This window comes from Strigops habroptila, chromosome Z (genome assembly GCF_004027225.2).
Source record: "Strigops habroptila isolate Jane chromosome Z, bStrHab1.2.pri, whole genome shotgun sequence".
Classification (NCBI taxonomy): domain Eukaryota; kingdom Metazoa; phylum Chordata; class Aves; order Psittaciformes; family Psittacidae; genus Strigops; species Strigops habroptila.
In genome coordinates, this window is record NC_044302.2 from 342,036 (window position 1) to 354,928 (window position 12,893).

At 40.5% G+C, this 12,893-nt stretch overlaps 1 protein-coding gene across 1 annotated transcript; it reads left to right on the forward strand.

Moving 5' to 3' along the window:
- The first annotated feature begins 217 nt into the window (after positions 1-217).
- Positions 218-12,520, forward strand: DNAJA2 (DnaJ heat shock protein family (Hsp40) member A2). The gene is made up of 9 exons (XM_030511751.1): positions 218-501; positions 3,247-3,306; positions 4,167-4,390; positions 5,766-5,846; positions 6,163-6,296; positions 7,888-8,084; positions 9,805-9,949; positions 10,118-10,245; positions 10,769-12,520. Exons 1-9 carry the CDS (start codon positions 424-426, stop codon positions 10,955-10,957), a joined length of 1,236 nt encoding a protein of 411 aa, XP_030367611.1. The 5' UTR covers positions 218-423; the 3' UTR covers positions 10,958-12,520.
- Positions 12,521-12,893: the final 373 nt, after the last annotated feature.

Genomic DNA, 12,893 nt, shown 5'->3' on the forward strand with positions numbered 1-12,893 from the left:
GGCGAGAGCCGCGGCCCGGGTCACGCATGCAAGCACCCCTTCAAACCTGCTCCCTCAGCCTGCCCTTTCCCTTTGCCCCTTCCAGCTTCCTGCCACCCGCCCCTCTGCTCAGCTTCTCTCCTCAGCCCCTGCCGCCTCCCGGCGCGGCCGTCACGGGTAGCAACACGAGCCCCTGGACTCCCAAAGCGCCCCCTACCGCGCCGCGCCGGAACTGGGTCAGGTGCCCAAAGTGGGCCGAGGAGGTGGGGCCGCACCACCTAAGGGTGAAGAGGGCGGGCGGGCTGGCTCCTCCCGCGTCGCGGCGTGGTGACGCGAGGCGTCTGCGTGTGACGTTGCGGCGGCTTTCGGGCTGCTCTCGATCTCGCTCTCGTCGCCTCCCGGTCCGCTCCGGCCCGCGCCCGCCGCCCGCTGCCCGCTGCCGTCATGGCGAACGTGGCCGACACGAAGCTCTACGACATCCTGGGGGTGCCGCCTGGGGCCTCCGACAACGAGCTCAAGAAGGTGCGGGGGAGGGGCGGCGGCGCTGCGGAGAGGGTGGGCTCGCCCCGGGCAGGGTCCCGCAGGGTAGCTGAGGTGGGCGGCCCCGGGGCCGACCCGGGGAGCGGGGCCGAGGGACGGCCCCGGCCGCGGGGAGAGGGGCCTGAAAGCGGCGGCTTGCCCGGCTGAGGCCTGCGGGAGTGAGGGTGCGCCGCCGGAGGAAGGCGCCCGGGGCCGCTGCAGCCGGCCGAGGTAGGCCGCGCCGCGGGGCTGCTGGGACCTGGCGGGCGGGAGGCGCCCGCGGAGCAGGGTAGGGCGCGGCAGCGGCCGGAGGAGAGGGGACCGGCGGGAGGAGGACGCAGCGAGGTCCGCCCGTGCTGCCCGTGTCCCTGGCCCGGCATCGCCGGGGCCCGCTTGGCTCCGGCCGCCGCTCGCGTCCTCCTCGCAGTGCCGCGTCCCTTCCCAAGCTGTGAAAGGCTGGACGTATGAGTCCTCGTGATGAGTGGAGCCATTGTCTGCCCCATGTGTAGGCCTCGGTTGGGTTTCATTTTGCTTGTGTGTTTGATCTCTCCCAGGCGAAAGCGACTCCGTAAGGTAAACAAAGGAGGGAGGTGAAAACTTGGAGCCAGGTCATCAGAATAACAATTCACTGCGTCCCTTCCCTTCTGTAGTGTAGAAACAACTTTTTTCTGGAAGGACTTGATAGCCATTTACACGTGAGGGAGGAGAATTAACTAGGCAATTTACTAGCAGTGACCTGCTTCCGCTGATGGGTGGTGCTGGTATTAACAACTGTGCGTTACCCATCATGCATGTGGCAGCGTAATTCGTGCAAGCACGGGCAGTGGCAGTGTTGAAGTAGTGTTAGAGGTGGAAGGCATGCAGTGAGAGGATGGTGCTGTATAACAAACACAATCAGGTAGAACTTTTTTTCCCCCCCCTACTGAATTCTGTTAAAGGTATCCGTATCCTGTAAGAATGAAAAACTGACAGCAGTTTTCCACTCGGATAACTTGCACTGCTCAGTATTAATTTGCTATAGATTAGGCACACTAAGGAATGTAAGGTTTCCAGCTGCCTGCAACAGCAAGAAGTTCATCTATTCTTATTTTAATCTATATAACAGTATAGAAAAATGAAAACAAATAGGTAATAGGTCAGTCAAAAGGGGCTGAGACAAGTTAGTGAGGTTTAACTTTTATTTAAGTTGTAACATTATGCCAGCATAGACTGTTTCTGATTAAATAGTGGTAGCTTCCTTTTGGGCCATGGGTAGTCTTAAGAATTTCTCCAAACTGGAATGCTGTTATCAGCAAAGACACTAGTGCTTGCTCTTCTGAAAGATCAGCATGCAAGTTCCTTTTTAACTGATTAGATAATGTTATGCAGGTTTTCACTTTAATTTTTAGGGTTTGGTGCAGGTTGTTTGTTTTTTCTTATACAGACTCCTTAAAATATGTGGAGAAAAGACATTTTTATTACGGAGTATGTACATTTGTGGAAGATGATGCTTTGTTACTGATGGGTAATTTGTCCTATAAGACCTATGATTTTTGTTCTTTGCGCTTACCATGATTTAGAATGCTTGGCTTGTAATTGCAATGTTCTGGAGTTTTATTAGTTCCTTATCAAACTTTATTTCTTGATTGCATGCAGAAGTACAGAGTATTTCAAGATGATTAGTAAAGAGAAGTAACTATGCAGATACAAAAAAGGAATCTTATTTGTTCCAGCACGAAATAGAAAGTTACGATCTCTGTAAAGCTTTGTGTCTAAAGCTCTCTCAATGTTGTAGTTCTATAGAGATAGTTTAGATGCTCAGTTCTACAGAAATAGAGCTTTTGAAAAATCCATTCTAAGATCCACTCTAAGAACCAGTGTTTCAGTTGCTTGCAATTTCATCAATGTAGCTTCTTTATATGTGTAATTTAAAAACCAGACTATATACCATGTAATTTATTAATATCTGTCCCCTGATTGTTATTGGGGGGTGTTGAGGTGGAGTGGGGGAAGAGCTGAGGTCTTTACTGTCATAAACTCAAAGTGTAGGAAAAGCCTCTGCCTGTCCTGTTATTTGCTTTGATTCTCTAAAGTATAAGCAAAATGCATGAAGTACTGCTGTGGAGAAAGTGATGGTCCAGAGAGTCAAAGAACTGGTCAGAAAAAAGCATTCTGAAAAATCTCTTCAGGAGACTGAGCTGTAATTCCTCCTACTGCGTTACAACAGTGAAGTTAAATAAAAGCAATGATCTGTACACTTCTGTACATGTAACTCATATACTTAGTTCAAAGTGAGAATAAATCTTCTGTTATTGATAGGTAAGGAAGAATAAAATGCATGTTGTGAGGATTGACTGATAGGGTTCAATGAGGAGCTGAGGCAGCCATTTTGTTAACGTGTTGCTGATTGAGGTGAGAGACAAATGGGTTGAAACTTAAATTGTAGTTTGGTTTTGAGTGGCTTCTGTAGAGTAAGTAATTTTCGTGCAAGTCCAATGTGATTCTTCCTGTAAGTTAATGAAGATAAGCAGGAACACTGCTTCTAGCTATTGTGTGCTGTAGTTGTGTTTAAATGCAAGTGCAGCTAATTTATGTGTATAACAATGTCAGAATTTTTTATGTATGTCAGCATTTCAATGTATGGATGATTTCAAAACACTAATTTTCTCACTTTGCTTTATTAGGATTTTCTTTATTCCCGAAGACACCACTGAGTTGTCAGGAAAGTACTGATTAATCAGTATTTAATTTTGTACCTCTTTCAACTAGGCATACAGAAAGCTGGCCAAGGAATACCATCCTGATAAGAATCCAAATGCAGGAGACAAAGTAAGACTTTTTTTGTTTTTTAAACTCTTGATGTTTGCTATTACAATAGCATCCAAGGAACCAAATACAGGTGGTGTTACAAGTTGTTAAAAAATAACTGTGAGAGGGAACGCAGTCTTGTTTACTTCTTCCCAACCTCAAAATCTACCAGCATACCTTGTGAAAAAATGCAGTAGTTGGCTGAGTCAAATTGGCTGCTGAGAGAAGATTGTCTGTGTTCATCTGCTGAGATGATGTCAGTTGGCATTGGCATCTACATAGGTATTTGGAAAAGATAGTCAGTTTTCCAAGTTTTTCCAACATGGAAGAATGTATGTGTTGAGGTTCTTGAAACTGCTGCAGCATAAAACAAATTAGATATGTGGGAGGTTGAATTAGATTTGTAATGCTAATAGTAATTAAAAAATACCTATTAAGTTGACTCAGCTGATTCTCTAACAGAACTGATGTCTAATGGTTGCTTAGAGGTGAGCAGAGATGGCTATGAAAAGGTACTCATTTGGTCTGAGGACAAACACTGTTTGGGGTTTCTTTCGTGTTGGCTGCCATATTGTGTACTTGGGGGTTTTCTTTTCTGCTTGGATTTTTTTGTTGCTGTTTGTAAGAAAACTGTCTTGTGCTAGGCACAGTAAAGAACAAAGTCAACAAAGTTTTGCTATAAAATGTTGTATTTTATGATAAGAGATAACACAATAAGCCGAAGTTTGACTTTTAAGTCTTGCATTTTAAAATGAAGGTAGAAAACTGCTCTGTTGTATACCTTCCTAAATGGTTGTTCATGCTGGGCAAGAAATAGTAGTAAAATGCTCCCTTGAAGTTCTAAATTATCATGCACTGTTTTGACTCTGTTCCTCTTCTAGTTCAAAGAAATAAGTTTTGCCTATGAAGTATTGTCAAATCCAGAGAAACGTGAGTTGTATGATAGATACGGAGAACAGGGCCTTCGAGAAGGTAGTGGTGGAAGCAGTGGAATGGACGATATTTTCTCCCATATCTTTGGTGGTGGATTGTTCAATTTCATGGGTGGTCAGAGTAGAAGTCGTAATGGTAGAAGAAGAGGAGAAGATATGATGCATCCACTCAAGTGAGTATCTTGATGCTGCAATTTGCAATTTCAAGCTTTCCTGGTCAGTACTTGACTCTGCTAGTTATATTCTTTATATGATTCTCAGTTCAGATAATCTGTGGTCTGCACCTACTTTTCAGACCTGCGTGTCGTGTGTAGTCCAGAAGGCAGTCAACTTGAGTAGCTTTAGTTACTTACCCTTACAGAATACCTAATACTTTGCCTGGTTATTAGTCTGTATATACTTTGTTAGCATTATTTTCTTGGTTTTGCTCCTTAATTATGTTCAGAAATTCTAATCTGAAAAAGTATTCAGCAATCAAGTATTACTCATTAGCTGGATTCTTAGGAAAGCAGAGGTACTAAGGCTCTGGAAAGACTTAAGTTGACTTGCATTTATAGCATAGTACCAGCTGGAACTGAAGTGTAACTGCATAATTAGTGGAAAAGCATGTGTGGCGGGTTTGGTTTGGGTTTTTTGTTGTTGGGGTTTTTTTTTAGAGCCATGCTTGAATATCATGTCTAGTTGGGTTTCGTAGATCTCTGCTTACAGTCGCGATTGGCTTTTTTGCCAGCTGATCAGGTCATAAGTTCTTTCTGAGTAAGGTTTTATCTTTTCTGTGGTTGGCAAACCATGCTTGGTAAAGTCTGTTAACTTTCACATGCTTGCTTAGTTCAGTAGCTAATACTGCATGCTCTGTCATTAATTAGCTTTGTTGTTTGTAAACATGGATGCCAGGCAACCTTTTCTCAATACATGGAGTTGAAATTTCTATCCACTAACAAACCCATTTAGGAGAAATACTGGATGGGTTCATAAACTTCTATCAGTATATGAATGTTACTGGAGTTTGATAGTGTATTCAAAAGCTTATAAAAAAATTGAAACGTGAACCGATCTAAAGAATTGAGGGCCTTGGGGACATGCTAAGCCCTGCCCTCTAAACTCTCTAGTGGAAAGCCCAATACAATAGTAAGTAGTCTGTATGTATTCTTATGCATGCTATAAATGTTGTCAGGACTGTCTTAAGAGGGGTGGTTTTCTAACCTGCCTGGTAGAACAAACAAACAAACAAAAAAAGATCAACTGTGACTAATAATCCCCAAAATGCTAGATCAGCTGGTATCCTATAGAGAAGTGCAAGCAGTCCTATCTGGTTTCTTCTGAAATTATGTTCAGAATTACATGTGTATATTCATATGTATGGAATAGTTTTTAATGACGCCTTGTGAAAGCTAAAATGGTGCTTTAAAATCCTTTTTTAATAGCAGATACAGTCTTTCTTATGAGGAAGATCTGGTTTTCTTTACATTTGTCCTAGGCAACTATTCTGATTACACGCGGAAAGTAAATTGTTAAATGATAACCTAGGAGAAATGCTTTATTTTGTAGAGTCTCTTTAGAAGATCTGTATAATGGCAAGACAACTAAACTACAACTTAGCAAGAATGTCCTTTGTAGTGCATGTAATGGGTAAGTTTGTTTTGAGTTCTGGTTGCCTTGTTTTCGTATAGTGTAATGAAGCATCTCCTATGTCAGACCTCTGTTGGTATTTGCCTCACTGGAGCCTGCTCTCAAACCAGAAAATTGTTGACCTTGAGTGATACTGTTGATGGAACTGGAATTATTCAAGGGTTTTTTCTGGGGGGAAGCAGGAAGGAAAGAACCTAATTATAATTGGCAGTGCTATTAGGCATGTTTAACCTATTGATGCAGGGGGTTTTTGGTCCTATGTTTCGGGCTGGGGGGGGGAAGTTACTTTTCATGCAACTGGTGCTTTCTATTCTAGGCAGGGAGGGAAGGCTGGAGCCGTTCAGAAATGTAATGCTTGCCGGGGTAGAGGTGTACGTATCATGATCAGACAGCTGGCTCCTGGAATGGTTCAGCAGATGCAGTCTGTATGTTCTGACTGCAATGGAGAAGGTAGGCCAAGCTATTCTGTGTTACTAAATACATTTACTTGGATTCATCCTCCTGGTTAAATCTCAGGAGGAGTATATCCAGGACCATGTTGTTCCCATCTAATCAGTTGGGTCTCAGTCTGATGTCAACATGGAGAAATCATTTTACTTGGAACAACAGCAAGAATTACAGTTTTTAACATACTGAAAAGCAGCCTGGAAGCTTGAACAGTAAGGGTTAAAAACACTTAGATGTTAATATTTATTACTGTTGGTCTCCTAACATCCAAGGACAAGTTTAAGCTTGAAAATGGAAACCTGAAGTTGGATTTCAATTTCTTCAAATTAAAAAGATACTTTTTTCTGAATTGGTTGTGTTTGGGGGAACTAGTTCAGCACATGATCTGCACTCTGTGCCATTCCTTTTTAGATCTGCAATTTGCCACATTGTGGGTGATTTTACTCTTCACAATACTCGGAAGTTAGAGTTGTGTTTTGTGACTAGTCAAAACATTTAATAAATGATATTGGTTTTGACTGTCTTGTTTTCACAGTTTATATAACTAACCTGCATATTTAGTAGTTTCAACTGCATCATAATATATTGCTTTGTTTCACAGAAAGGTGATTTAAGCTGGCAGGCTTAATGTTTTAAGCCAAGTGCATCTGCTTCTGGCACTTAAAGCAGTGTTGGATGTGTACTGAAACAGTATGCTCCATGTGGCCTAATATTTTGGTTACTCTGTACAAAGCCAATAGCTAACTTGAAAAATAAAGATGAGGTAGAACAGAGAATTTAAGCCATTTTGATAGTCATTCTTCAGTTTGGAAAAAGTAATTGCCTTTGTCACCTAGAGGTGACAGTGTGAAAAACTATTCAGTTCAAGAGTATAAAAGTCAACTTTATTATGTGTCAGAAAATGTTAGATCCCTTCCATAGGAAAACTTTATGCTTTTGCATGAAACTGTGATTTGACCATGTATCTTGCCCCCATTTTGTATGCAAGACTCTCTACTTCTGTTGGCTGCATCTCCATAGTACCTGGTGGTGTATACTGGAAAATTGGGCTGTTGGTGAACAGAACCTGGTAATCCTTTTTTGACTGTTAACAGGAGTGGAACTAAGCTTCCTAAGTTCATTGAAAGAATTTGGAATTTATTGTGACTTTTAAAGGAGGAGAGGTGCTTCAGTTTGGTTTTGGCTTCATCCTTTCTTCTATAGCTGTCAGCCTCTAGCATAACAACAAACTGAAAAGTAGGCATTTGTTTTTAAGAGCAGTAAGTTGAGTGGTAAGGATACTGGAGTCAAATTAAGACTTAAGGAATACTAGAAGCAGCAAAGTCTTGTTTTGCTTTTCTCTAAAGCACTCTCACTTTTCAAACTTAGTCTATCTTTGTATTTCCTCTCCCTCACCCCATTTTTTTTCCTTCCCCCTCTCTCAGACAGGGTAAATTGAGTTTGGCTTTCCTCTTGTGAGGAATTCATAAAACATCTGAATCACTAGTTGTGTTGCGTGTTGCATGAATTCCTCAGCCTACTCTAAAAGAGTTTCTTTTCAGAATCAGATGCAATTATGTGGAAATCTCCAAACTCAAAATTTGTCTTTCTTTAGGTGAAGTAATTAATGAAAAAGACCGCTGTAAAAAATGTGAAGGGAAGAAGGTGATCAAAGAGGTAAAAATACTTGAAGTCCATGTAGACAAAGGCATGAAGCATGGGCAAAGAATTACATTCAGTGGAGAAGCAGATCAGGCTCCAGGTGTGGAACCAGGCGATATTGTCCTCTTACTCCAAGAAAAGGAGAATGAGGTAATGCTTTTGAGTTTGTATTTTAAATGTCTTTTATCCTAGTCCTCAACATTAATGTAGATGGATGTTCCTTTAAATAATTAATACAGTTGCAGCTCTGGGAGAAATGGTGAATAGCTTTTAATAAATTTATAGCTATTAACATGGTTTTCACGGTGAGCCAGAAAAACTTTGCAAGTCTATAGCCAGAGGGCATGCAGATTCTGGTGCTTACTCATGCTAATAAAAGGTAGCTTTCTCAGATCAGCTCAGGCTAACTTTGATACAGATGACGCTGTGAAGAGCCATTCAGGATGTTAACTTCAGCGTGCTTTGCTTGTGACACTAACAAAATGCGAAGTGTTGCTTTTTCAGTGACATGGCAGGGAACTCCTTTTAAAATCCCCAGATGGTCTTTTATGTCTCTGCTACTATGGTTCTGGAAATATATCACAGAATGGTGATGTTACTGATTCACCTACCTGAACAAAGAAGCATGATTATTTTATACTAGTTTGTTAAGGCTTATGCTTACTGTATTCTGGAGTATATACACAGCACTTTTGAACTAAGTACTGCAAATTACCTTTTCCTGTGTTAAGACTCCCTTAGGGCAGAGTTGAGATGACTGCTGCTGCTGCTTTTTTTTCTTTTTTCCCCCTGATGTTTTTGTTTAGAAAGGCCGGGTAGAACTATGATGAAATAAGAAATTGTGTTATAATCTGGAAAAAATATTGAACAGAATGGTGATGTTGGGAAATTCTGTTGTGACAAAGAATAGCATTGGGTACAAATTTAAATTCCAGTCACGTATTAAGTATATAATGTTGGTTATCTGGAAATTAGGTAGTTTGTAAGCTTTTCAAAGCAGTGTCAAGAACTGCTAATTTGTCTGTCAGTTTTGCATACCTCTTTACACATTCCTCTCTTCTCTCTTTTGTAATACGGGTTGAAATATGGCATCGCAGTTGATTTTGACTATGATAAGGGAGAAACCATCTGTAAGCATACAGAACAGTCAAAGGTGCATGATGACATCAGATTCCAGATGGTGGATGCCACTTCTGTTTTAATCTTGTACTGAACTACATCTAGTTTTACAATATTAACAGTTCTGAAAAATACCATAACTTCTCGTATTGATTTAAGTTAGGCTGACTTTTAGTGAAGCTTTCAGTGTTATTAATTTCCCTTGAGGGTGGGAGTCATGGTTCCGCCAGTGGATAAAGCTTAGATTTATTCTGATTAAGGCTCCGGAGTGATATGGCTTAAAGACCACTTATGACAGCTGTGGACTAATTGATCAAAGCCCTGCTGTAGATGAAGCTAGCTGAAGCAGATATGAATAACTAGTTAAATGTTGAGAAACAAAGATGTGGATTTTGTAGTCCAGTGAAGGGCAAGTAGTGTCAAACTGTTTTAAGTTTTATTCATAGATTGCTTGTATGAAAGATCTTGGGGTTAAGAGAGCACTGCTGCTGTACCAACCTCCTTGTTTGATTTGAACCTTACCTCACACTATGTAGTGTGGCTTGCCTTGTCTTGGATGACACTTCGATCAGGCAGAAACTTTCCAACCCTAACCCTAACCCTATTCGAATTAACAGAATCAAGTTAACTTTGTACAAAGGCTGTTGCTCTGCCACTGAATTTTAAGAATAAATAATAATTCTAAATAATGAGTCTCATGGGGATATGATTATGGTACTAGAAAATGCATCTGTGGATTTTTGTGTTTTAGGTGTTCCAGCGGGATGGGAATGACTTGCATATGACACACAAGATTGGACTAGTTGAAGCACTGTGTGGATTTCAGTTCACGTTTAAGCACCTTGATGGACGTCAAATTGTGGTTAAATATCCTCCTGGAAAAGTAATTGAACCAGGTAAGCTCGACCTGATAAGGACTTCTTTGACTATGCTTTTGTGATTCTTTAAAACTTAATCCCATTCTTTTTGTCCTTTAACTGAACCTAGGCTAGAGAAATGAAAATTGTATAGAGAAAGAATTATTCTGAAGAGCACTCTCTTGCTTGCTCCTCTTTGAATTGCAGGTTGTGTTCGTGTAGTCAGAGGTGAAGGAATGCCACAGTATCGCAATCCTTTTGAGAAGGGTGACCTTTACATAAAATTTGACGTTCAGTTTCCTGAAAATAACTGGATTAGCCCAGAAAAGCTTTCAGTAAGTAGTTTTTCGGGCACAGATGTGGTGGTCTTATTTGACAGTGTGTGCAAAGTACGTGTGGGGTACCTCACATGCTTGCTTTCAGTGCTTAAATTTAGATTCAAGTATAATTCTTTTACCATTTTTGATGTGCAACACATAACTTGAACATACCCATTGGAATATTGGTTTGTGGAACTTGTGTTTTAAGAGCTGTGCAGATGTTAGGCAGACGAGGACAGGAGGAAGAATCTTCCTGCTGCTGTGTGATAAGTTTTCAGAGCGCAACTGTATTTACTGATTGCACCTCTTGTTAATGGTACGTGGACCTGTGGGTTTTCCTTAAGTGGTGTCTTCCAGTTGATACAAATACTTTGGGTACTTTTAAATAAGTATGCCCCTCAGGTTTTATGTTGGCTTATTATATTAAACTTCTAAACCAAACCTGCACTGAGGGGACGTCTTGAAGTTGTGGGAAACTGGCTGCTTTATTTTAGCAGTTGTAGATGCAGTACTGAATACAATTCTTCTTTTGGGGCAGGAACTTGAAGATCTTCTGCCAGCTAGACCAGAATTTCCCAATGTAATTGGTGATGCAGAAGAGGTAGATCTTCAGGAATTTGATACCACTCGTGGTTCAGGTGGTGGCCAGAGACGTGAAGCTTATAATGATAGTTCTGATGAAGAAAGCAGCCATCATGGACCTGGGGTACAGTGTGCCCATCAGTAAACATTTGTCTAAAAGTTGCACAAGGATTTTATTTCAAATTTTGCCTGACTTGTTTTCAACAATCCAGCTGGATTGTATAAGTAATCCAGATGAACCAATGGACATCTATTGCTGTATGTGTAACTTTTAAATTGGTCTATAGTATCTACAGAGTGTAATTTAAACTAACCACAAGCTTACATCTTCATTTTGAGTGTGTAGCAGAATAAAGCACTTGAAAGGAAGACAAGACTCCTTTTCACATGGGTTTTAAGTTTGCCCTCATATCTGTGCTTGATTTTTACCAGTTTTGTGTAGAATTTAAGTTTCATTTTTAAATTCAAACTCTACATTGTAAAGTTTGTGTACAATTTGTCCTGAGGCTTGGTATTTGGCTGCACCTGCATAAGCTGCTACAAGTAGAATAAAGAATTTCATAGCCTGTATCTATTATCTTAGATGCATGGTAAATGGGCTTTGCACATAATGGGTTTAGAGCTGACTGGGAACAATGGAAGAGTAAATTAGAAGTGGTTGTAAGTTTGTTTTGGTTTTTTTTTTTCTACCATCTTGTGAACGGTTTCTGAAATTAAATAAAAGCAGTTGGTGTATAATATATTTCTTTTGCCTTGTAGCTCTTACTTTTCCAGTGGCTGTAACTATCTTGTGTACAAAGAGACTGTGTAGATGGTAGACATTTTAGAAACGGAGAGGCTGAAACTGCTGTAAGATGAGGTTGCAGTTAGACAACTGTGTGCCACATGTAAAAGTCTTGAACTGAGATATGACTAAATGGGCATGGGAAGGCTGCAGCCATGTCCCTTTTGTACGAAGAAAACACAAGGATATCTGAATTCGATCAGAAAATAACAAAACCTTGTAATTAATCATCTTGTAAATGAAGATGATTAAATCCCAACATAATGGTGACTTTCTCTTAGGCTTTGCATCCCATTCAAAGCCTGATTCAGCCTGACTTCCTAGAGGAATGTTTCTAGTTTTAAAAAATCTTTGCAAAAATGAACATGACACTTGACAACTTGTGGTTACAGTAATGCAGTTTGTGAAGAGATGAAGATTAGTATTGTACTTGACAAAAAACTTTGTTGACCTAGAAACATACTAAATGTAGGTGGATTTGTTACCTTTCCAATAGTTTGCACTTTTGTTTGAACTTAAGACCTGAAGTTCTCGAGTTCAGTTCCTTTTTACATGCTTTTAATTGGCAAAAATAACAAAGCAAAAATATGACCTTAAATAATTACCATGTACAGTGAGTTATCTAAACATTTAGTTACAATGTTAAGGAACTCTGCACAAATGTTGGTTGGTAAGCTGCTTCTCTATGTGAGGTTTCTCTCCCTGTGGAAGCGAGGAATTTGGAAGATGCCTATACTTTTCTTTACAAATATTAAGTGTGACTTGTTTATTATTGCTCAGATAGTTGTTGACACTTTACCAATGAGGTTGGAGGGACAAACTAAGTGTTTCCATGTGCTTGGGTAGGCATTGGTATTTGAGTGTTGCTGAACATCCTTGTTATAGACTCTGAAACAAGCAAGAATAAATTCTGTTTGACCTGTATTTCAGTATTGACTTCTTATGCTGTGGCATTCTCATCTAGTGAATCTCTCTTTTCATTTATTAAAACTTCAGGTTGCTTTTCACAAGATTGTGACATACTGATCCTTTATCCTGATTTATTTCTCAAACAAGGCATCTTAATCTGTAAAGATTAAAGCAGAGGACAGGTGTTTTAATTAAGTAGTATCTTCAGGATCTACCTCCTTGGAAAACAGAGTATGTGCTCTGAACTTAACACCTTACTTTAAAATTCCTCTTTTCAGGAATATATATAATATATATACTGGGCTGCATCAAAAGAAGTGTGACCAGCAGGTTGAAGGAGGTGATCCTGCCCCTCTACTCTGCTCTCGTGAGACCTCACTTGGAGTAT